The sequence below is a fragment of the Eulemur rufifrons genome, chromosome 28 (genome assembly GCF_041146395.1).
Source record: "Eulemur rufifrons isolate Redbay chromosome 28, OSU_ERuf_1, whole genome shotgun sequence".
Lineage (NCBI taxonomy): Eukaryota > Metazoa > Chordata > Mammalia > Primates > Lemuridae > Eulemur > Eulemur rufifrons.
The window spans coordinates 35,616,135-35,642,830 of NC_091010.1; the positions used below are offsets into that span (position 1 = coordinate 35,616,135).

Sequence of the window (26,696 nt, forward strand, 5' to 3'; positions counted from 1 at the left end):
GAGCCGGGTGGATGGTTTGAGCTCAGGAGTTCGAGACCAGCCTGAGCAAGAGCGAGACCCCGTCTCTATTAAAAAAAAAAATAGAAAGAAATTATATGAACAGCTAAAAATATATATAGAAAAAATTAGCTTGGCATGGTGGCACATGCCTTGTACGCCCAGCTACTTGGGAGGCTGAGGCAGGTGGATTGCTTGAGCCCAGGACTTTGAGGTTGCTGTGAGCTAGGCTGATGCCACGGCACTCTAGCCCGGGCAACAGAGCGAGACTCTGTCTCAAAAAAAAAAAAAAAAAAAAATTAAATAAATAAATAAGTGTCTCATATATTCACTGAATCACAAGGAGCCTGAGTCTGAGAGTCCCAAGTCTTCCTCTCGTTTTCACTGTAGTGACTAAGTCCTCTTAAGTAGTTCTTTCACATTCGGCCTCACACTTTTCTTTTCTTTCCATTGCCTTAACTCTATTCTAGGCTCTCAGCATTCCAGACCTGAGGATGATCTTCAAACTAGCCCTCCATCCCTCTTCCAATTTGCCCTACATATTACTGCCAACTTGTTTTTCCTTAAATACCACAACACGTGTCACTCACTCCTTTGTCAGAAAATACTCAATGATTCCCTCTTTAGATGGAGTCCAATACTCAAGTGCAACAATCACAATCCTTGAAAGATGACTCTCCCTGATCTCCCATTACTTTTTTACATAGACCTTTTCCATGTCTATGCCCACTATTACCCTTCTCTTTAGGCCATGCCTCTTTGCCTGGAGTGCCCTTTTCTTTGTTCTCTATCTTTTTTTTTCTTTTTCTTTTTTTTTTTTTTTTGAGACAGAGTCTCACTTTGTTGCCCAGGCTATAGTGCCGTGGTGTCAGCCTGGCTCACAGCAACCTCAAATTCCTGGGCTTAAACAATCCTCCTGGCTCAGCCTCCCGAGTAGCTGGGACTACAGGCATGTGCCACCATGCCTGGCTAATTTTTCCATATATTTTTAGTTGTCCAGCTAATTTCTTTCTATTTTTAGTAGAGACGGAGTCTTGCTCTTGCTCAGGCTGGTCTAGAACTCCTGAGCTCAAGTGATCCTCCCACCTCTGCTTTCCAGAGTGCTAGGATTACAGGCTTGAGCCACTGCACCCGGCCGTTTCCTTTGCTCTCTACATCTAAGTCCTATTCTTCCTTCAAGACCCAGCTGTGGTCTTATACTCATTCTTCAAAAGCCTCTTTGGTCAAACCTAGCCCTCTCCTGAACTCTGTAGGTCATAACTACCCTATTACTCGCTGTCTTTAGCATATGCCATGGTGATGTATTCATTTTTCTTTTAGTATTGGTTTTTGTCTTGTAGTATTCCTAGTGCCTTTTTTAGTTGTTGTTGATTATAATATTACACAAAAGATCTGCAGAGAATTCACATTTCATTTAGATATAGCAATTGCTAACAGGTCTTCTTACTTTTATAGAAAGCAGATCTTAGGTATCTTAATATGACTTGCTAAATGACTAGGTTCAAAAATTTCATAAAAAGACATCGGATCCTTCCACTTTCACATATGTATAAAGAATTACCAATAATGAAACCAAAAGTTGATGTTGAGGTGGTTACCCTCATCTGACCTATTTTTGACCTTGCTTTATGAATTCCAGGTCATTTGCATAACTAATTCAAGTGTGGTACCAAGATATGGAGAAATGTACTTTAAGGTGCTCTAATCAGAGTGCCAAAGCCAAGAGTGTGTAGCTGTTTGCTGGTCTACTTTTATCAGCAGTTCCCTATCAATATCCATACCTGCCAGTCAGGAGTTCATACATTAGGATTCCCAGTGACCAGTAGTCGGCTGAAATGTCATGGCCTTTGTTCAGGATGATCTCTGGGGCTACGTACTCTGGAGTACCACAAAAAGTCCATGTTTTCTTTCCAAATCCTATTTTCTTTGCAAAGCCAAAATCAACCTGACCAAAGAGAGAAAAATAAGACACTTAAGCTACTTGTGATTAAGTTTAAAAGCAGTCAGTTATTTGCTGAAATACGCTGATAACGATCATTTAAAAAGACTGCTTATAGCAGCATAATTCACAATCGCAAAGATGTGGAAACAACCCAAATGCCCATCAGTTCAGGATTGGATTAGTAAATTATGGTATATGTATACCATGGAGTATTACTCAGCTATAAGAAATAACAGTGATACGACATCTCTTTGGTTCTCCTGGAGAGAGTTGGAATCCATTATATTAAGTGAAGTATCCCAAGAATGGAAAAACAAGCATCATATGTACTCACCAGAAAATTGATTTCCCTGATCATCACCTAAATTCACATCTGGGAATGATACCAATTGGATATCAGACTGAGGTGGGGGTTGGGGGGAGGGGATGGGCGTATGCCTACATGATGAGTGCGTTGTGCACCATCTGGGGAATGGTCACGCTTGAAGGTGCTGACTCGGGGAGGGGGGGTGCGAGGAGGGGATGGGTATATACCTATATGATGAGTGCAATGCGCACTGTCTGGGGAATGGACACGCCTGGAGCTTTGACTTGGGGGGACAGGCGGTACATGGGCAAAGTATGTAACCTGAACTTTTGTACCCCCCATAATAAGCTGAAATAAAAAACAAAAAAAGACGCAAGTTATTATAGTCCTGTCTTCTAAAAGGAATCATCTATATTGCAAAGTCTCCCGATCAAATGCAGTTTTAATGGGAAAAGTTGAAACCTGAGTATCAGATAAAATTCACATCATGAAAAATAAAGCCAAATCTTTCTTTCTGGAAACAGTTTTCATTTTTCCTTCTTTTATGCCAATGGGGTTTGGGGCATAAATAAAGAATTTCTCCTTTACTCAAAATTTTTAAAAGACCAGTTGGGCCTACTTAACATCTTTCCCAGGATATACATAATTTCTGCTGGATTTAATGGAGTTGACAATTCACTTAGTATTAATGATCTGAGAAGCCACTTTATTGTTGAAAGAGGTGACTAACATGGTGATGGGACCAATAACTCTGCCCTTGATAAACAAACAGAAATAAAATAAAAAAGTATTCTTCATTTTTCTAGAAACTTTTTGACGGAAGAGCCTCAACGGCAGAAAATCTATTTTTTTCTCTAAAACAATTTGGTTGAAGCTGCAAATAATTAACTGCTATTGATTTGATTTCTCTAAAAACTATATGAATAAAAATTCCAAAAAGTTTAACAGATCCAAAAAAAAGTAGTGTATTTTTAAATAAGAGAACTTTCCTTCTATGGTAAATCTTTAGAGCTTTTGGTCAATCATTATTATTAACATAGCCTGGATAGCATTGCCTGTAAAGCCCGTTTTCCCATTAGCATTATTCTTAAATCTAAAATATTCAAATGATTCATGGCTTTCCATACTATCAATACCTATTGCCTTTGGATGACTAGAGAAAAGGACTTCTATGATCTCTTTTAGGTCTATGAACACATGCCAACAAGTGTGTTTTCTAACGCTTATTAGAAAGCATATTTTGCTAGGGTATTATTAAATTTAAACACAGCCAATTAAATTTCTCATAGCTGTTGCATAATTTGAAGGGATATTTAGTTGAAAATTGTAAGCTAACATCTGCTTCTAAGAAAAGTAACCACATGGAAAAGGAAAACTAAGATTTTATGTCAGCAAATGAACATAGCTTTATAAACAAATATTTTAAAACTGCAGGATAGAAACCACGTGTGAAACACACTGACCAGTTTGGCATAACCTCGGTGATCTAGGATGAGATTTTCTGGCTTGAGGTCCCTGTAAATGATTCCTTTGGAATGCAGATAGGCAAAAGCTTCTACCACACATGCTGTATAAAATCTGGTTGTAGAATCTTCAAACGAACCTCTGAGATACAGAAAATGGAATAAAAAGTGTATGAGAAATTAGTTTCTCTAATAAGATTTCTTTTTATTTCCCTCATTTCACTGTATTCCTTTGCCAAAATTTAACCCATAGACCAATGTCTTACTGGCTAAATGTCACATGATTGCCATTGCATTGGGTTTTCTAAAGCATTCGAGGATCAAGTCAAGCAATTCTCTGTCTTTTGAATGGAATGGTGAAATCTAACTTCCTGAAGGGGCTGAAGAGGAGTTCAACAACACATTGCATTTCATGCACTTAGTGGCTTCCTCTCAACAGCCCACTACAATCTAAAAAGGCATACAGTTATAGCAGTGGGCAGGAGAGAAAACCAATACTATTTTAGAGATTGTCTACCAAGCATTTGTTTTATAAAGAAAAAGTTTATGGGTTTATTCATATTTGTTCTTAGAGGGCTTGTTTTTGAATCTATCTAAATAATGGAGATGTTTCATGAGAATGTTACTAAAAGCTACTGTTTTCAAAGAACCACTCTGGAAATGAATTGTAATGCTACCGGGCAATCATATTGCAAACTAAGTATTCTCCTGTTTTCAATCTTCTGTCATCAAGACAATATCTATTTCCTATACTACTGCCTTCTTATTAATAGCAAAAGATGAAACTAAAAAACAATTGGAAAGAAAAAGTTAACTGGAAGGGAATGTTTATTAGTAAACTTGGTTATGATGTTTAGCAAGAAAGCTCTTTGTATCTCTCTGTCTCATCTTTGTCTCCCTCTCTCTTTACATATTGTGTGTATAACAATAAAGAAAAAAACCCTTACCATCTAAGGTGAACTCCTTGGTTCTAGGGCAGAACCTTTAGATTTAACTGTTTTTTTCATGGAACTCCTTAAAAAAGATAAACTGTGTTCTAGTCTTCTTTCCCAAGTAGTAAACACAATTTAATAATTTCATAATTCAAGAATATTAGTGTGAACATCAGCTCTTATGGTTGATATGTAACATGAGAGATGAGCATACAGGTGGTTTTATAATAGGTAATATGCCAAAAATGGGAGCCCTAGAGCTTGCTTTCATGAGAGTCCATAATGCCTGTTTGCATGTTGGTGACATTTGCTTCTTTTTCAAAATTAAGGAGTAATATCTAACAAACGAGGCAGTGGAATATGGCTGAATTTTTACAAAATTCATCAATGAATCCGAAGTTAAAGCAGTCAATTTTCAGGTCATTTTTCAGAAATAGATTGTGTCTTCCAGAAAGGGATAGTCTTCATTTCAACTACTAATACTCTCTGATTGGCACTGAAACAATCAGCTCTTCTTTTGAAATACAATTCTAGGAATGACATCTACTTCTCTAGATACTAGAATCTGAACTATAATTACTAAGTATCTGAATGGAACAATTGTTAATTTATGAGGACAAGAGAAAGGTTGAGAACTGCAGCCATACCAGGAAATGAATGATATATTTTAGGCAGCAATTATCCTCTGACTTGGAGCTATCCTTGGCAGAGCTAAAATTTTATAATCCTGTGTATAGGAAAAGGGATTAAAGTATTGCCTTGAAGGTCCTTTCTTCTTTACCCTTAATTAAGTTATGAATGTTTGCCTATCAAGAGTAGCTATTTCTTTCAATTGGAGAGATTATTTTACCTTAAATAGTAAGCATCTGTGTATATATAATTAACATCCAGCTTTAGCTACATTGAGTGCTGTATCTGACTTGAATCTCTCCTCAATGGAGAACATTGAAAAGCAAAGCAAAACACAAAACAAAACAGTGCATGGAATAGTCTTATTTGATTTCACATTACATGTTTTATTTCAATCAGCAGATTACTTCCTCACATCACTATCTAACTATGATTTGTGTGGGCCTTATTGAAAGCTTACAAATTCTTGATTGGTGTCAGAAAAGATTATTCCTGCAGTAGTGACTCCGGGAACATATCTCTGCTTTCCTTAATATTCAGTTGTTAATGGAAACACACAGACAAATGCATTATTAATGTTATAATGGGAGTAAATGCTTATGTGAGAGATCAATTTCTCATGAAATCTCTGCTGAATGGTCTATATTATGAATCAGGATTTTCCTGCTAATAACCAGCTAACACAAACTCAAATTCATGAGAGGAGGCTATACGGAATATGGACCCTGAGCAAGAATCCTGAGCTCAGATCTGAGCTCCACTTACTGCTTGATCTTGAGCAACTAACTGTACTTCTCTGGGTCTCAGTGTGCTCATTTGCAAAATGGGGCCAATAATAGTAACAATCTCATTGGGTTGTTGTTAAGATTCAAACAATTCATGCATGTACTTAGAGTAAGTGTCTGAGACACAACTCATAATAAATAGTAGCCATTATAATTGAGTACCAAAAACTCTTCTCTGGCTCCTGTATCTTAATCTAAGAAAATGAACTAACATAATATAGGACAGATCTGAAGTATTTTGGAGATGAAGGTGGGGAGTTTGCAACACTAATTATCACTGTTACTGAAGCGCTTCTCACTGCCAACACTAACTGCTGTGAATCAGCTCTGAAGAATCCTCTGCTAATCTCTGTTCTTTTCACTTTTCCCATGCTTCTCACAAATATGCAGGCAAAAATTACCCTTGTATTGCCTCCCAATCAAAACCCTCCTTTTTCTCACCATGAAGTAACCTGACCACAAATCATAGATCCTTGAGTCTTCAGTTCTTGATAGCTCTGTTTACTTGTTTCAAGTTTTCTTTGGTCCTGAGCCACTTTAGAATTTGAAGGATTCCAGAAAGCTGGTTTCAATTCCTTCAACAGATCTATATCGAGTATCTTTCATGTATAAATATATTTGTAACTAATTTTGAAAATTAAATGAAAACCTTGCCTCAAACCTTGATAAATCAATATAATATATGCACACAAAATGTTTACCAGCAGCACACTGTTTCATTCACTAACCATTTGATGTAGATAATTTGTGGATTCTAAAATACACATCTTGAAAGCAGTCACAAAGCATAACATTAGGGTGACTGACAATGAAAAATAACTATTAGAATTAGAAATGACAATGTAAATTTGATCTAAAACAGACATGAAAGCTTGTTTTATCAATAGTTTAAAGAAATAAATCACTTGTCCTACATAGCTCTTTGAAATAATAAATTATGCCTTGACAGCTGTGTCATTTCAATTAAAACAAGCAAGAGATAGGCACTTATACCCTCTTTGGGCATGGGAGGTTGTTTCAAGCTAGATGGCAGTAAATAGTAATTTGATTGAGAGAATTAGAGGATTATATATATTTATTGATAGAATCAAACTAAAATTTAATCACAATGTTTAATCAACTCACCATAAACTGAGTCCTGACATGTCAGAATGTAACAAAGAGAAAATATCTCTCATCAAAACATTTCACTTTTTTCATTGACTAGTAACAACAATCATTAGTGAGTATATAAGCCTGAAGTATGTGGCAATCTGTACAAGTTTATTGCCAATTGTAAATTTAGGGAAGCTAAATTATTATGAAGATAGACTCATTGCCTTTGAAATACCTTCAATCTGTGCCATCTATGAGGTCATCTTAGATGGAATTTAAGTAATTACCCTCCACAAAATAGCTGGTATCAAGGAGACTGAACACATAAAGTCACTTGCCACTTGTAGTCTTATAAAACATGTCCAGGATGACATAACCAGAAAGTGAGATGTGTGAGATTTGAAAATTATGGTTTCTGAAGTAATTATTTAAGGTATTCAGGATGAGAAATTAACATACACATTAAAAATTCTAATTAAGTACATAACTGAGATGTTGAATTTCATTATATTAGAATATACAATAAATACTAATATTAATACATAACTATGTAAGTGCTAATGTTGTATATTATATTATATGTTCATATCAGTACTAATATATATTTATTTAATATATTAACCACTTACATTTTTAAGAAAGTTGTAGGGGTTGCCAGTTCTTTAAGTTTTAGGGAAAGAAAATAGATAAAATAATTTGTACCAACCTATGACAAATAATGGAACGGAACTTGTGGGGGATAGAAAGTCACAAAGTAGGAGATTAAACATGATAGCTAATATTATAAATAATAGTCCTTAAATCCTGTGTGTATATAGCTGATAGCATTTTAGTTCTTACTTCTTGACAACACATAAAGAATTGCTCTGTGTTTCTTTCCTATGTTGATGAGAAGAAAGAGCACAAGAGGCAGGAAATGGTCATCTCAGCTATGAGGTGAGAGGAGGATGTCTGGGTTGCTATCAGAGACTTCCTGTGCTAAATCTCTGAGGCTCAGAGGTATTTCCATGTCAGTAATGAATAAGGTCACCCAAGCCTTTCTTCAGATCAGCCTAAATACATTTCCTGTATGCTTTCAGAAAAGCTTCTCCTTTACTGCTTCTGTCCTCAGACATGAGAGGAAAACTGAATACATTGACAGGGTTTTGTTTGGGTTTTTTTTTTTTGTTTTTTTTGACTACAGATATTTTCATATACACTCTGACTAATAGCATAATCTTTCTCTTGCCATTTTTTCATTTCTTTCTAACAATGAATTTTAAACAAACAGGGGCAATATTCATAGGAGCCTGGAGGTCCAAAATTATGGTTTTCCTGCAGCAGTATCTCGAGTAGGAAAAAGAAAAGTCACTTAGAATAAAAGCAATAAGGCTACATACATATATAAGGAGGAAAGTTGGCAGGGGACAGTGATTTTGAGATGATTTTATATATAATTGCTAATTCAGCACCTCTGAATTTTGGGGAAGAATCAAGTAGCCATTATTTCTGCAGAGTATGCCTCTTTCATGGAATTTTTTTATTTTTTTTTTTTGAGACAAAGTCTTACTCTGTTGACCAGGCTAGAGTGCCGTGGTGTCAGCCTAGCTCACAGCAACCTCAAACTCCTGGGCTCAAGCAATCCTCCTTTCTCAGCCTCCCAAGTAGCTGGGACTACAGGCATGCGCCACCATGCCCGGCTAATTTTTTCTGTATATTTTTAGTTGTCCAGCTAATTTCTTTCTATTTTTTTAGTAGAGACGGGGGTCTCACTCTTGCTCAGGCTGGTCTCGAACTCCTGAGCTCAAACGATCTGCCCACCTCAGCCTCCCAGAGTGCTAGGAATTACAGGTGTGAGCCACCACGCCCGGCCTCTTCATAGAATATTAAGTACACTGGGGGAACTCAGCAACTGTGTACCCCAAACCCAAGTAGGATAAAAGGGAGGGAAAAAAATAAGGACCAAGAGGCAGAGAAATGAATTGCTATTTCCCCTTCATTCACTCCTCCCAAGATAAGTTGTTTCTTAGTAGCACACCTATGCTACCCTGACAAATCAAAACACATCTCACTCAGAATCGTTGGCTGGCATTTATGAACAACAAAATGTGAAATCAAGTGAAATAAGGTAAATTATGAAATAATATTTACTCTCAAAAATAAGTTGAAAATTGATGCCTGTGAATGTTTAATGCCTCATGAGTGGTCTTTAGGTTAAGTTTTATCATTATTATTGTTGTAGTTGTTCTGTTTAAGAAGTTAATAGAAGATTTAATAAGTTATGAGAGAATAGCTGGTCCTCTTCCTGTGTGGCTTATTATTGGTTTCATGTTTAATTTCATCTATAAATCTTCTCCTATTCTAATTAGAAAACAGTAGGAAAGAGATTTCAAATAAATCAGTGGGTTGAAATGTCAGGTCAAAAATAATACAGTAGAAACACATTAGGATATACCAGATATTAACTCACAAATCAAAATATTATCTTTGGGCAACAGCCTATAAATTTTTAGGAGTGGAACCACATCTATTTCATTTATCACTAGATCCCCAGCCTCTATTACAATGCCTGGCATAAAATCTGTACACAAATATTAACTAACTATAATATAGTAACATGGATGTAATAGCTTAGTACAGATATTAACCCTGTTCCCTAATGCCAACATGATGCATTCCCTTGTGATTTTCTTTACTTTAAATTTAAGAAATGAAATAAAACATTAATGTAATAGGATACAATATGGTAAAAAACAATTTGTTTGACATATATAACTAAGGCCATGTGAATAAAAGATCTGAAAGGGCATTTTGTACATAGATATGAAGGTACTATAACACCACCAGTGGCTTTATAAAAAGCCATTTGTTTCATTCTGGGATATCTACAAAGTGACAAATGTCAAAAAATTACAAGGCTCTCTGGGAACATCAGGGCAATCTATAACTAAGTTGCAGAAAGATGAAGAAGAGTCTTAGGAGCAGGACTGAAACAAATAAGAAAAATATAGATGTCTAAAGGTAAACTTCCAAAGGAACAAAGATGACTTGAATGATCAGTAGATCATGGGAAATAATCAAGAGATAACTCATAAGAAAATATTAAATAAAATTGTGGTCAGTTTTTTTTTTTAAAGTAAACACTTAGGGTAGTTAATGATCTGAGGCATTTCTTGGAATAAATTAAATAAAAAGATAATTTGCTGGTTATCTAAATTTATGAGATGAAAAATTAAGACACAATACATTTGCATAATTAAAAGAGACGAGCATTAAACTTTACTTGCCCTAGAAGGGTAAAAATGTCAATCTAAATCAGATTGTTTACACACAATATTATTTATAAGTGGATTCTTTTCTTTTACCCTAAGACCACTCAAGGGCTAAAAGAGATGGCTGGAAACCTGTTGATTTTACCAAAGAGCAATGTAAAGGTAGAGGAAAAAATTACTTTGAAACAAATTCTCAGTGTCATGAAAGGCAGACTGCCCATTTGGTAAAAGAGTGGAATAATTAAACTGATAGTTAATTCAGACTGTAATTATAAAATAATTATAATTCTCTTCATGTTAAAGCAATGAACTGAATTTCAGGTAAAAAGTTGTCAAATCCCAATACTCATGCTAATCTAACGCCTGTATATATACTTCGCTAGGTATCATTTTTCTGGTGGACTAAGCCTGAATGGTTAGCCACACAGTGAATTTTATATGTGCAGTAATTCATATGTGTATAGGGGGTGGTTCCTCATGTTTACCTATTGAAATATAAGCATATGTAAAGTATAAATATGATTTTTATACTTTAGTATATTAACTCTTCTTACAGACCAACACGGGCAACTATGTTTTTAGAGACACAATAGAAATTTCTTAAATCTCCTACCTATCCCTGAGAATGGTCCAGAGCTCTCCACCTAGGCAAGCTTCCATCAACATATACAAATATTTGCTGTCCTTAAATGTTCTGTATAGTCTGTAAATTGCAAACGAGAAAAAGGTTATAAACACTGTCTTTTAAAAGCATGTCAATTTTGAGGGCCCACATTATATTTTTGATTTGCCAAGCTCAAAATTTTATCAGAAGTATAAGATCCAAGTTCACACATAGGGGAAAGAAGCTAATGGCTCATGAATAGGATTTTAATAGGAGAGACTAGGGTGCTAATCTCTCCCTTGAAATGGATTAATCCTAATGATTATAGACAAAGGGGGTTTCTTGGGATTCTTTTAATTCCAATTTGGCTGATGTTTCAAGCAAGGACTCTTGAGTAACATTTAATGGTCATCAACATGCAGTGTATATGGATATAAAGTAGATTAAACTTTACAAATATAGGCATGTATGAAATTCACGTACTATTCATTTAAATTCATGTTACATTTGTTTTCAGCAAGTGCCACTGAAAAATTAACACCAAAAATTTTTCTGCATATAAAAAACTCCCCATTATCCTCTTATTGGTACTAAGGTGGAGTGGTCACTGCCATTTCATTTTTTTAGATCTTCAAAAAATATTCAAATAATTAAAGGTTAAGTAGTTTGATTTTTGATATTTTGTCTTTGAAGCACCGGAGGTCTATGTAATGTTTGGGGGTGAAAAAAAAAGAGGATAAAAGTGGAATGTTAGAAACTCTGGTACCTCCTTTGGGGAAAACACATTCTTTTCAGAGACTCTAATTCTCTTTAAAAAAAAAAGAGGGGGGATAGAATCAAAACTTTTTTCTTTTTTTCAATCAAGCAACTTCCTTAAGATCAGATTAAAAAATAAGTTTCTTTGCATGAATGAAATGTGTCAACAGTGAGCACAGTGGCAGAGGGTTTGTGGTTATCTGCCATTTGCAAGTGGGTGCTTCTGTCCCCGGGACAGGGTCTCTACCTTACTATGAAATCGGAATGAGCCCCCTGCATGATCTGCTTCTCGGAGCGGATATGCTCCTGCTGTCTTGTATCCACAATGTGGCGTTTTTTGAGGATCTTCATTGCAAACGTCTTGGATTCTTCACTTTTCAACTGGACCTTAAAGAAAAGGAGAAGAGAATAGGTGAGGAAAAGCCTGTAGACTTACTATAACAGAACGCATTGTTATTCCCAAATAATAGGTGCATGAAGCACTTAAATGAACCCCAACCATCACCCAAGTCACACATACACATAGTTTAAGTTCTTGCCAAAGCTGAGTTTAAAATCCAGGGCTCACAATTGCATTTCACAGAATTGGAAGAATTTCAATACCTCGATTCCAAATTAATTTTGTTCCCACGTGGATTAGAAGAGGAAAAATATACTTAATTTTAGTTTTATTATTTCATTTCATTTTACATAATATATTTGAGTATTTTTTAAAGTTTTTCTCTTTCAATCACAAAAATAGAAATAAAAACTAATTTCTTCTCCAATTTTACTTCAAGTGAAGATGGCAAAAATAGATCATATGGTCCTTTATGTTCTGCCTCCATAGTACTAGTCCACAAAGGCTTCTAGAGTTTTTATGTGCATTGGAAGACCCTTCTCTCTGCTGAGGCTGCAGCCTGTTATTTTTTCCATACTGCCTATATTCTTATTTCTTCTCTTTTTACTTCTCAGTCTTTTTCCTCCCTACAGTTTAAAAAGAAAAAAAAAAAAGTAACAAGATTTTTTTTCAGGAGATTTTGAAAACTATTTTTTTTTTCCTTCTAAAACATGCATGATGACATTAACCCCCTCTAACTTCAAACCTTACTCCTTAGTAATCAGGGCGGACCTAAGCTGAGCCTCATTGTCTTCAACATGCCATGCCTTTGTTGCAGCCCACTTAGCTCTCTGTGGTTCTGGAGGAGGCTTGTGTCTTCCCAAGGCCATATCTCAGACAGCCTCCTGGTCTGTGTTCTCTGTTTTATAAGAAATTCTAGCAAAGTGACTTTTAAGGAAAGCAAGAGAGATAATAGAACTAATCACTTAATAGCAATATAAGGGAGTTATAATTGAGTGCTCTTGAGTAGCAGAATACTCAAGACCATGCTAAACAGCCCACATGATTCAGAATTAATGACGCCCTGGGGAAATAACATTGCACGCTGTTTCTGCTTTTAGCTAAAGTAGAGCTGTCTCCTTTTTAGTTGTGAATTATTTACTGCTTCATCAGCAGGAATAGTGAAGTTCTTAAGTGTCTTCATCATGCACACGTGTACAGATTGAATTCTATCTAAGAGGACATTCATGTGGCAAGCTCCTCAGGCGGGAGCATGAGGACACTTCAAATCAACAAGCCTTGCTTTGCTGCCAGCATTTGTGAATCTATATGACAGGTTAGAAGGAAAAATGGGTATTTGAAAATGCCTTTAACAGCTAAAGGCCCTCTACTCTGTGAAACTCTTTCAGATGACAGATTAGTGTGGCACAAATGAATTTGCTTGTAGTTCATAATGAAACTCAAAATGTGAAAACTCACTTCTAAAAGAAATGTGGACAAAGAAAGAAGATGGCGTGCATGAAAAATGAGCTAGGTCAGAGTACTAAACTTGAGAGGAAAAGGAATAATGTCATATTCCCTCTTCAGTCTCACCCAGTTAAACTACTGAGGACTGTTGTGGAGTTCAAACGGCTAATGTAAAACTTATTCTCTTTAGTGATGATAACACAGATTTTTCACTTGTGTACATGGTAGGAGGAAAGAACTCAGCCGTAATGGTCACAGGTCTGGACTTGAATTCTAACTCCACTTGATCTCTCTCAGGCTTTTGGGTCATTGCTTAACTGCTCTGGGCCCTAGCTCTTGTTGAGGAGAATACTAGCTACCTCACAGAGTTATTGAGATCTTAAATGACAGCTTGCCACCAAATGGGCATTTGTTGATGGTCTCTTTGCTTGTATCCTTGCCCTACCCAACCATCTGTACCGAATAGGGCAAATCAAATGTTGCTTTTTCAGAGGAGCAAACTAAGGTTTACCAAAAAGATTCATATCTTGCCCAAGGCCACAGAACCACAAGTAGCAGAATTGGGTTCATGCTCAGGTCTCATTGGCCCAAGCTGTTTCCAGTATGTGCTGCTTCCTTTTGGCTAAATACAAAACAAATTAAAAGCACAGTGCTGGTATTTTATAAATCAGAGGGTAATCAGAGTTTAATGAAATTGGCTAACTCATAGACTCTCCGTGAGAAAAGCTGAAAGATGTATTTATTACCTTTAAGCTTCACTGATGCCAGGTAGGTGGTTTGGGAGACCAGCCGAAGCCTCACTTTGCCATTTTCCTAGGCACTTACAGGGACCTCAATGTGCTATCAGGGATTTGAGCACCTGACCGCTTGAACACTACAAGGAGAAGCCAAGCGGGTGGGAAGAGGGTGATGAGTGCTGGCAGGTGGCAGATGGCATGAGAGGTAGGTAAAAGCCAGAGAGATGGTTGCGAATCAGCCTTAGTAGTTGCCTGTTTAGAAAGTATTCCTTACAAGAAGTTTACAGAACCATACAGCCAACCTACTGAGGCTTTCTGCTTTCTCTCTTTACTTTGAGTGGAGGCAGCCCTTGGAACTAGAACCACCTTTCTTCTTTGCATTCTATAAAAAACCTCACGAGTCCTTAGTCAGAATCTCCGCTTCCAATTTACACTAGAATATCACAGAACCCGGGCTCCTAACCAGGAAGTCAGAACACCTAAAAACAACTGGTGAGCTAACTCAACAAAGACAGTCAATAATGTTGGAGTTAATTCTCTGAAGAAAGCCCAACATGTTTATCAGAAAACTCCTGATAAACTGACAACTTACCAAAGATCATTCAGGGATGTTCAACTTGACATTGTTTCTAACAAAAAAATTTGGAATCAATCTAAATGTCTATCAAGAGGAGCTTGGAAAAATAAGTTATGGTATCTCCATGCAATGCAGCCATATAAATGCTGGCTTAGAATTATATCCAATATTATGGAAAACTAATCAAAACATATATGAATAAAAGATACCGGTTACAAACCAGCTTACATTTTATGATCCTATAAATAGTTTGTTTGGGCCGTGCGCGGTGGCTCACGCCTGTAATCCTAGCACTGTGGGAGGCCGAGGCTGGAGGATTGCTTGAGCTCAGGAGTTCGAGACCAGCCTGAGCAAGAGCAAGATCCCGTCTCTACTAAAAATAGAAAGAAAAATTAGCCAGGCATGGTGGCGTGTGCCCCTAGTCCCAGCTACCTGAGAGGCTGAGACAGGAGGATCACTTGAGCCCAGTAGTTTGAAGTTGCTGTCAGCTAGGCTGACGCCACGGCACTCTGGCCCAGGCAAGAGAGTGAGACTCTGTCTCAAAAAATCAATCAATCAATAAATAAACAAATAAATAAATAGTGTATTTGTATGTGAGTGTGTACCTACCTATATATTTATATCTAAAAGAAATTTATGAAGAGACGATCAGAAATGTGTTCACTGATACATTAATAACGGTTTTCCCTTAGGGAGATTTCTAGTTGATTTTTACTTTTTGAATTGCTTAACTTTTGTGCAATTATCATATCTTACTTTTACAATGAGTAAAAACAAAACTTTAGTCATGAAAAAACTTTAAAAGTTTCTTTTAAATTGTAATAGCTACGTATTTTCATTGTCTGACCTTCTCAAATTGATTCTAGTTCTGCTAGAACTCCATGAATGCAAAGACCTTGAGAAGTTGTATATAGCACAGCAACCTATTCAAGTTTTGGGCTGAACTACACTATTCATCTCCTTAAAAAACTTACCATAATTTTTTTTCCAAAATAAAGCCTCAGAGTAAATTATAGCAATTTACATTTGGTGAGCATAAGCTATTATGTTTTATTATATAAGTATTTTAATAAAACTAATCCATGAAAAATTATAAATTGAAATTTAGTTTGCTTTTTATTTTTCCTGTAGGCTAAATTAATTATGCCAACTCTAATTGTGCCAGTTTGAAAGGATGATGATTTTTATTATTTTAGAGCAGGTCAGCTAGAACTATGAAATTAGTCTTGAGTATGGAAGGAGGTTGGCAAAACAGGAGGAAAAGAATGCATCTTTTTCTACTTACTCTTCCCCAGGAATCCTTCCCAGCCTAGTTGTTTAAACATGCTCCTCAGGTGTGTCATCCTTTGCAGACTATCCTAGCCTCCTCAGTGTACAGGTCGTACTGGTCAGGAGGGTGACAAGTCTGATATTTGACTACTTTTGTTTAAATCTCAACTATTTTTTTTTCTTTGTGATCTTGGACAAGTTACTCAAACTCTCTCTGTTACTGTTTCCTCATATGTAATATGGGGATAATTTTCATCGGCTGCCTGTGAAGGTGAAATAAAAGGCCTATATATCAAACAAAGTGTCTGGAATAAAATATTGAGTAAACATGAGCTGCTTTTTATTCATATGTGCTTCTTAATTTAATGGTCTCTGCAACCCATAGCTATTACCTCAAAATATGCCCCACCACAGGCAGAATGTCTCTTTGTTCCTGTTTCTATCCCCACCCCCACCCCCACCCATCTCAGTGCTAACAGGTAACTAAGTGAAGGTTTGAGATGCTACTTCTAAAAGATTGCCCATGCATATGAATGTAGATTTCAGCAAAGTGAATCTTAAGGTGGGAATTTCTGACAAGGATTTTGACAAGTTATTAACCGTCAGTCTCCAGTTGATGCTAAAAAGTACTGCCCTAAAGATGAGAGGTGTTGCCATCAGCATTTTAAAGAGCTTTGAAGATGCATTTGTTAGCTGTAAACAGAGCACATGCTTCCTTTCCACCTGGGGTAGGCAGTTGCCTTGAAAAGGTTTGTCTCCTACTGGACCTAATTGTTTGCCCTCATTGGGAAGAAAGGTTATGATCACAGCAAGGTTAAAACTGGCTTGGTATCACTGGCTGTGAGTTGGTCCTTAGAATATGCATCCATTCATCTATTTAAACTTGTCATGTAAGAGTTCATGGTTTATTTTGCACTCTAGATATCTTTTCATTATTTTGGAAGAAAATTACTTCCTGAACTACACTGTAATTAAAATGATTTCTTAAATTCAAGGCTTAAACTGTCAGTATGGCATGACTCATTGCTATGTGAAAGTCCCATGTAAGGTGGCTGGAGTTAGAATTCCATGCACTGCAGGAGAGGGGACTCACTTCCTACTCTCAGGTAAGCTAAGGCTATAGAACAAAGGTGATGAAGTGAGTTTAGAAAAGCTTGTACTGGAAACCCTGCTCCTAGTCCTGGATCTTTCACTAATAAGTTTATAATCAGTCACATAACCTCACAAGGCCTCAGGCTACCTCTCAAAAAATGAAGAGCCATAACTATATTATCTCTAAGGGCTTATTCCAGCTAGAAAACTCTATACATCTGCAATGTGACATAGTACACATTTTTAAGGCATGCTAGTTATGTTTAACCTTATGGAAATGGCCCAGTAAACATGTGGCATGGCTATATCTAGGGGACAAAGGAAAAAGAGGAAGTACATTAAGTAATACAAAGGTAGCTTAAGTGGCTATATCTTGGGGACAAAGGAAACAGAGGAAATACATTAAGTAATACAAAGGTAGCTTAAGGCAACATGCTGGTTCACTCTGAAAACATATGTGCATATCCTATTGGGGGGTAGAGGTTTTATTTTTTCTCTGTTCTCTCAACCCAGCATATGAAGGGACTGGTTTTTGTTGTATTCTATGTGTTACTACCTTTCAGAGAACATGCATTGGATAAAAATAGCAGCAGCTTTTCCATGAAGATCATTCAAACAGGTTCCGAAGTGTAAGGGAATCTGGGCAGAGTCGTCATAATTTTAATAGCTGCAAAATAGGAATGGCAAATATTTCCTCTAAACAAAATAGCACAAAATTTTAATCAGGTAATCTGTATTATCTTTAGAGATAGAAAGTAGATCAGTGGTTGCCTAGAGCTGGTGGTGGGAATGGAAAGTATTCTTAAATGGGCACAAGGTTTCATATTGGAGTAATCATTGGGAATGTTCTAAACCTGGATTATACGATGGTTGTACAATTCTAAAAATCAATGAATTATACACTTAAGAAAAATGTTATGGTATGTAAATTATACCTCATTAAACTGTTAAAAATGTTTTAAAAGAGAAAGATAAAATGTGTATCTATAATTTCTAATTCCTTTCTTTATTAATGTGAGATAGGTATATGCTTAATTTATATTGTAAGGAACTAAATGTCAGAAATATGTTTCTCTCTATGCTTGTTTTTTCACTTTCAATAAAAGTTCCCCAATTAACCAAAAACTTACATTTCTTTTGCTCAAATTTCTGTGACATAGTGACACCTTTTTTATAAAAAGTTACCCTTTACCTGCTATTTATAGAAAGTCCTGAACTTTGAAAAGTCCTAATTTCGGAAAAAAAAGTAGAATCATGGGTCAACTTAAACAAAAATGTACATAATTGTCACAAAATAAAATTTTCTAGTCAAAATAATAGGTACAGTTGGCCCCGTGTATCTGTGGGTTCCACATCTGTGGATTGAACCAACTGTGGATTGAAAATATTCAGGTGAAAAAATGGCTGGTTGCATCTGTATTGAACATATACAAACTTTTTTCTTGTCATTATTCCCTGAAGAATACATTATAACAACTACTTACATAGCATTGGCATTGTATAAACTGTTACAAGTAATCTAGAGAGGATTTAAAGTATATGGGAGGATGTGTATAGGTTATATGCAAATACTACTGCCTTTTTACATAATATAAGGGACTTAAGCATCAGTGGATTTAGGTATTCACAGGGGTGGGGTTGGTGGGGAAAGATCCTGGAACCCATCCCCCATGGATACTGACAGCCAACTTTAATTGCTTGACAATTAAAGCACCTTTAATTGCTTTCAGTATTTTAACAAACGGTGATCATATGTAAGTCCAGATGACCTCCTGAAGCCTCATTTTCCTCACTTATAAAATGGGAATAAAACCAATCTTTTTCTTATAGAAAAAGATATTGTAAGATCAAACCAGATAGTATATATGAAAATGCTTTGAAAATTAAAAAGTGCTATGTAAGATTTATCATTACTACTATGATTTCTAAAATATGTGGGAATGTTAACTAAAATGGATACTTGCAAATGATATTTTACTATTAAAAGTCATAATTAAATGTCATAAATTAAATTAATTGTCCCAATCAACTGAATGAAAAATAAGGACTAGGACAAATTCATGTGTCTGAATTTAAGGAAGTTTTACTTTCACAGAGAATGAAAAAGCAATGGTATTACTGTGACTCAAATAACTTTTTGGACATAGCCAACTACCGTGCCCACATGTTCAGAAGTAGACAACTTAGTACATTCATGAAAGCAAGTGAAATGCTTTAAATGCACAGAGAGCTTCTATTCTACAGATTGGTATTAGATTGTATTTGCCAACATTTCTTAACAAGAACAACAAAATGCTAATTCTATTATTAAGCATAGATCACAGTAACTCCTCTATTTCCCTCACCTTTCTCTGATCTACACAGTAACATCACATGATTTTCTCTCCCCTTACTCAATATCTGAAACTTTAGAATGAATCACAGCATCTGGCTTGTTCGATAGGATACATAAGAGAGGAGAGCAAAAGGAACTTGTCACAGCCTGAGTGGCATTGCCAAATGACACAGAGCATGCAAAAGATAGGTTATGAGTTTAACTGAGATGTCAGAGTTGGAAAGCTTTTCAGCCACGAGGCACTGAGGCACAGCACTGATGGACCAGTGACTCAAAGCATAGAAGAGTAGCTGATTTTATTTTATCTATGCCTTTTCGTTCGACTCCACCTGCCACTTGAACAAGAGACAGATAATCAAGAGAGGGTCTCTCTTCTTTCCATCATTTTTTTCCTCCCCACATTGACCTCAGCCTCTCATAAAAAATGTCAATAATCTCATTTGCTCTGTAAATTGCCGTCAGACTTAAAATCGGTTCTACAGCTAGTGACAAAAATATCATGACATATCTGTTTATCCTATATACCTATATATTTAAATTCAAATTGATCAAAAAAGACAAAGCTATTTTCATAGAAGAGATAGGTTATGTTTTAATTTTTTTAAAAAGACATTTAACTTTCAGTTTGGAGGAAATAGAAAAAATGCCATACTTTTCTATTTTTCATTACACTCAGAACAAAGGATTGGACTATTTTATAGAAATCACTTGCAAATCAAAGAACTTAGCATTTGTTATTTCCCTCAATAAGGAATTAGCATAGATTCATTTTGATTCAAAACGTTATCTACATTGAGAGCATTATTCAAGATTGTTTGCTAAACTGTACAATTTAAAAATTATCATTCTTTAAACATAAACATTTATTTCCTAGAGTATCTGTGCTGAATAAACTATTTCATTTTGTAGTGATTATTAAAATTGATATTTACATGTTTTTATTACCTGTGATATACTTTAAATTATTTTTCTTCATCAAATAATCAAATATTTTCTTTCCTCTACCCAAGACTTTGATTTCTATGCATAATTTCACTCATATAAAGAACACTACATGCATCAGTTTTGAAAACTTGCTTACACATTTCAAAATTGAGCACATAAATACCTCACATAATTCAATTTATTCTAATACTTAGAGCACACGTATAATCTAAAACTTCACGTAAATGGATTTGAGTATCATATGTTGCCATTTCAATTTCTTTCATTTATTGACTCTGAAGGTTTAAAAGGAGTTGAAATGAGACAGAGAGGATCACATATTGCAAAAGCCAACTCTCTTTCTGAAATGTGACCTGATTAACTCATGAAAGGTTCTGCATTGTAGTCATACTTTTGAGATATAAGGCATAAATAACTTTATAATTTTTAAATTGTTGCATACTAGAAAAATATTAATCAAATGATTTATAATCAAATTTTAAAGTCTTAATACATCCTATCCTCAAACTTCACCTTTTTTGATATTAAAAAAAAGATAATTTCTTCCCCCTTACTCTTTTTATATTTCAAATTTTTTACATGATTGTGCACAAATATATATGTACGTCAACTGTAGGTAAATCAGCTCAATAAGTATCTACTGTTTTTGCTTATGCTGGGGGCTTAATCTATGAAAAACAGCCACATTTAAACATTTAAACTGTTTTGTTTCTGTGAAAACGGCATTCAAGGTCATAGTAATGACCAAACAGTGGCTCCCACTGGTTTGGCTTATTTGCTTGAACTCCTTTTGGGTAGTGATGATCTCCCCATTCTTACAGTGAAATTGCAAGGCAGCTGGCTGGAACTAGGGGCTAAGAACAAACCCACCTGGCCCACAAAAGCTCCTGATCTCATAGCTCAATGATCAAACTAATAATATGTTGTATATGCCAATGGCAATGGGACATACTACTCTGAAGGACAGAGTATTAATTAGTAATAAATTAAATGTATACAATTGATGAGCTAGACTGAAACGTACAGAATTACCTGTTTTTTTTTTTTTTTCCCCAGAAAGCAAGACAAACCATTTCATTTTATTTTTGACATAACTAACATGCACAAGGGGATCGTTTTTTCCCTCTCATGGAAGGAATCCCTCTTTGAAAGTGTTTACATAAAACTTTCAGGGATGTGGACTACATCTTGCACAAAGTAAACCTACCTTATGCAGTAGAGAAATTAGGATGTTTATTTCTGGGAATAGCATTGTTTGAAAATAGCCTGTCTAGTCACCTTATAGGGCATTCTTTCATTTCATGGATGGAAGTTTGGAGCCTAGTCTATGTTTATGCCCTTCTATTACTTGACTTAATGTCCAAATGCCTCTTATTTATTTATTTATTTTGTGAGTCAAATCTCCTTTAAGAATATGAGACAATTATATTCTACTGATCAGCTATTAACAATAATATTTCTCACCGCTCCCACCTACAACTTCACTCTAGTCTGGTCACTTGTTTTGGTGTCTTGTGACAACACGTGGCCTTGTATGTGGTAACCTTTGCCTGGAATGGCCTTTCCCCATCTGTTCATTTAATTCCCAGCTATTCTCTGCCGCCTGGCTTCAGTTCTATGTGTCCTCCCAGGGCCTTTTCTGCTCCATCAGTTCCAAATGACTTCTCTCCTCCTGAAACACTGAGAACCCTTCTGAGTAATTCATACAATACTAAAGGATTTTGTTTGCTATTTTGCAAATGTGTTAATTTTATCTTCTTATTTAGGAGGAGGCAGAAATTTTTAGAGCACAGGAGTCACATCTGACATTTCTATATCCCACAAAGAATAATTGTAAATTTTTTAATAGATGAATTTTTGCTGAATGTGATGTCCTATAAATTCACTGGGTTAAAAAAAATAAAATTTATGTCACAGAAAACAAAAAGGCAAGTGTGCCCTAAGTGTTAACTTTTGGATGAGTTGTTTTATCATCAATTATCTTAAGTCTTAGAAAGACACGTCCAGTGCCTTCTAGATTTACAGTGATCTTTCTAGAATCACATGCAGGTTTAAAGGAGGAACTGTTAACATTTTATCTTATGCTAGGATACTAATTTCAGATACTTTTAATTAAAAGCATGCATTCCAATTGACAGCTAGTATATAAAATTTCTATAATTTCAGAAGATATGTAAAAAAATAACTGTTCTATTTTCTGTCATTCATGCAATCTAAATTGTATTATAATTATCAATGTACAAAATATATTCTGCAGTAACAAGATGAATCAATGCATATCTTACTTTAATTGTATATGCCAAAGTAGAGATAAACATTACTACTTACACTTTCTTAGAAATTGTCTTGTGAGTATTTTAGGAGTTGCACTGTATTGTTACTATACCTACTTATTCTCAATTAGTGTTTATTGGATTGGATTTTCATTAGCTATTTAAATAATTTAATTTCTTAGAAATCAATAGTATTTATCACAATCATTTGTGTCAGTTTTTATTCTTTTGAATAATAAACATAACAAAAATTACATATTTAATAATAAACCAAGTAGAGTATCACTAGAGAAAAGGCTGAGTTAAATAGAAGCAATCTTTCAGTTTTCGACCTATGTTGAGTCCTTATTCACTTTAGTTAAGAAGGACACAAGGCCTTATGGCGGCAGGGTTTCCCCAGTCATCTTCTACAGCATAAATCACAGTGGGCACACCAGGCATTTCTGCCCAGCAATCCCACAGCTATTCTATTTCATTGCTGGGTGGCTTGGCAGTAGGAGCTCTTGAAATGTTTTCGTCTTACATGGGGGTTTCCCTTTGGAGTTAAGCTGCTCACCTTTCATAACGATGAAACAAAACTCTGTTGACTAAGCAATGGATTTATCACCTAATTTCTTGCTTAATCATCTCTTAGTTTCTATTTTTTCCCGTTAGTTTATATGGCCCTCCAGGCCTGGTCGCATGTGATGTGCCGTGCCGAGGCAGTGGGCAAAAATGCCATGGAAGTGGTACGAGGCTGTTACCTACACCGCACATGCTCTGTTACACAACACGTGCTTGTCTGTGTGGGAGATGGTTCTTCAACTTCTGCCTTATTGACCTACCCTGGGCAATTTGATTGTGGGATTTATAAACTGGGTTTCAGCACAGAAGGAATGAGAAGTAACCTTTTTACTCCACTTAGCAAGAGCCAGATCCTTATTATGCCCAATTGGGGTGCCATGGTTTAAGAAGGCTGTGGAGAAACTGGATATAATTCAGCAGTTTGCATGGAAAATGATTTCCTATTGAGAGGTTAAAAGCTGGGGCTTTACAATTTGGAATAGAAATAGATAAATAAAAGCAGACTACTTCAGGTGGACAGAGGTTCACTGTGCGGGAGATTTAGAATTGTTTCCCATCTCCTCTTGTGACAGATGAGAAAGCAAAGAGCTTTAGTGGTTTGGGAGAATTTAATAGAAGCTATCACTGAAGGTCATTTGAAGTCATGTGACTCTCTTACCTATATTTTTCAGGGCTTGGCCTTGCAATGGGACAGAAAATCATTCTATTCCCTTCCATTGGAAATGATAAATAGAGTTATTAGCATATTTTAATAACAACAATAACAACATTGACAATACCTATTTACCTAGAACATGTGAGGCACTATTTGGGGGCTTTAACTCATTTGATCTTTGCAACCTTATAAGACACATATCCTATTATTACTGTCATTTTAGAGATCAGGAAACTGAGGCTCAGAAGATTTAAGTACATGACTAAGTATACACAGCCGGTAAAATCTGCATCCAGAAAGCCAAATTCCAGAGATCCAGCTTTTAGCTACCATGTTATACTATCTGATTTTTTTTTCTCTCCACTGGCATTTTTGCCACTGAAATAGGAGCAGCAAAAGCTTTAGAAAAAGGCGAACCTCTGAAGATATGACAGAAACAGAGGTACATAGCAGACAAATGCCAGAGTGACAGAAAAATTTTCTAGTTAAAAAATCAGTAGTTCTGGGGAATAACAATAGCTCTTTCAATGACTGAGTGGCCATAAGGCCCATATATACATTTTTCTTGACTTTTTTCCTGTAAAATGTGGATCGTGCTTTATGTTCTCCTCCCGGCATAGCTATAAGAGCAAAATTATACACTGGATATGAAAGCAATTAGAAGACTACAAAGCAGGGTTCAAATTATAGGCTGATTGATTATTTTAGTAATGAAGTAATATTAATTTATTACTAAACATTGGTTCCTGTAGTAGTTTCATTTTACCAAGCATGTACCATAATGCTTCAGGTTATTTGTGTTGACGCCTTAACTCCACCTTAGAAATGCCACCTCCTCCAAGAAGTCTTGCTCCTCCATGCACTGAGCCTATGCCTTTGCTTATGGGTTTATGTATTAGTTTATGTGATTGTCCTTCCAAGTGGATGGTGAGTCCCTAGAGCCTACTTTATTAAACTTTTTGTCTTCTATCAGAGTTCACTACACAGATACATAGCAACAGATATAGAATGAATATAATCCAAGAAGACAGAGATTATGTTTCCCATAAGGGGCATTTTGATTGCTAAATGAATACATTAAGTATCTAATATTTAAAGCACCCGCCACGTAGTATTGGCAGACTAAAAAGAAGTTTGTCTTTGACTTGTGCAAATCTATTCTGAAAAGCAGGCACCTCTCTGACAAGAGCAAAAAGTAGAATAAATCAGGAATGTGCCCATAAGGCAATGGGACTAATTTTCACTTGTGATTTGTAAAATCAATCTCCTCATTTTACAGTCATACTTTGTAAATTAAGATGATTACCTAGATGTCTTACAGCAGTGCTTAGAGCTTTGATGAGTAAATCATATATACAAAGACAGATGAGTTATTTTGCTGAAAGTGATACTAAAAATAAAATGTGGCCTTCTGGAAGACATATCGTAAATAGGTAGCGCTGAACACATTAGAAAGCTCATTCTTAAAAGTAAAGAACATGGGAAGAAAATATAGTATACGCCAGAAAATAGAAAAGAAAGCATACAAATGATGTGCAAAGTTAATGGTTGTGAATGGGACATGTCTAATATTCAAATCTTTTATGCTAAAAGTATTTATGAAAGAGACTGAATGAATAGTTAAGAGCAGAATTCCCATGCATTGAAGACCTTTACTTCAACCTTCTGGATTGTTCACTGAATAAAAATTTAAATTTCTTATTATGTGGCAAAATTATGTTCTCATCTCCAAAAACTGACAATAAATTATTTAGAAATTCTTTTGCCTGAAAAGAATTTCTACATTTCTACATTAAGAAATGCTAAGAAGTCTCTGAAGGGTATATCGCTACACTAAATCACACAAATGTAATCTGTATGTTAAACAGTGCTGAAAAAATTACATTCTTAACTTAGCTCTAACAGGAAATGTGGCTCAAAAATTCAAATTTCTAAATTCTTCACACCCCTTTTGAGAGTTTATAATCTTATAAACTTATTCCTGGGAAAAATTTTAAAAATACCATATAAAATTATAGTGTAACATGTGCCATTATTTCATAATGTCATTTATCTGATCAACATTACTGCCAAACTAAAAATCAATAGCTCAAGGTATAAGTATTACATATTTTGTATTAACACTATGGAACACTAACATATTGAACACTATGTATACATATATGAAAAGAATCAATATAAAGATTTCATTACTTAAAAATAGCACTCTAAGGCCGGGTGCGGTGGCTGATGCCTGTAATCCTAGCACTCCGGTAGGCCAAGGTGGGAGGATCACTTGAGCTCAGGAGTTAGAGAGCAGCCTGAGCAAGAGCAAGACCCCGTCTCTACTAACAATAGAAAAATTAGCTGGGCATGGTGGCATACGTGCCTGAGGCTGAGGCAGGAGAATCACTTGAACTCAGGAGTTTGAAGTTGCTGTGAGCGAGGCTGACACCACAGCACTCTAGCCCAGGAGACAGACAGAGACTCCATCGCAAAAAACAATAGCACTAAAATATTGCTGAGATCATCTTGCATGCATCATTCTCAGAGGAGACTGAAGAGAAAACTTCTATAATCACTAAAGAACTGGAGCTCTGCCTACATCCTTTTCTTAAATATGAATGGTGTGGGTACCACTCTGATGGTACAACCACTAGCTTTGTGATGCTTCATTATATTCCACAACAGTAAGTCTAATTATAGTCAAAGTGTTGAGGCC

General features: G+C 35.7%; 1 protein-coding gene across 2 annotated transcripts in view; it reads right to left on the minus strand.

Moving 5' to 3' along the window:
• The window catches only part of PRKG1 (protein kinase cGMP-dependent 1), a 1,171,371-nt gene that overhangs the window by 15,107 nt on the left and 1,129,568 nt on the right, over positions 1-26,696 (minus strand). For both annotated transcript variants that reach the window (XM_069461138.1, XM_069461137.1), the window contains exons 11-14: positions 12,010-12,149; positions 11,016-11,105; positions 3,710-3,851; positions 1,779-1,942 (exon numbers count right to left, since the gene is read on the minus strand). In XM_069461138.1, the coding sequence (XP_069317239.1) occupies positions 1,779-1,942; positions 3,710-3,851; positions 11,016-11,105; positions 12,010-12,149 (536 nt within the window). The remainder of the gene's footprint in view (positions 1-1,778; positions 1,943-3,709; positions 3,852-11,015; positions 11,106-12,009; positions 12,150-26,696) is intronic.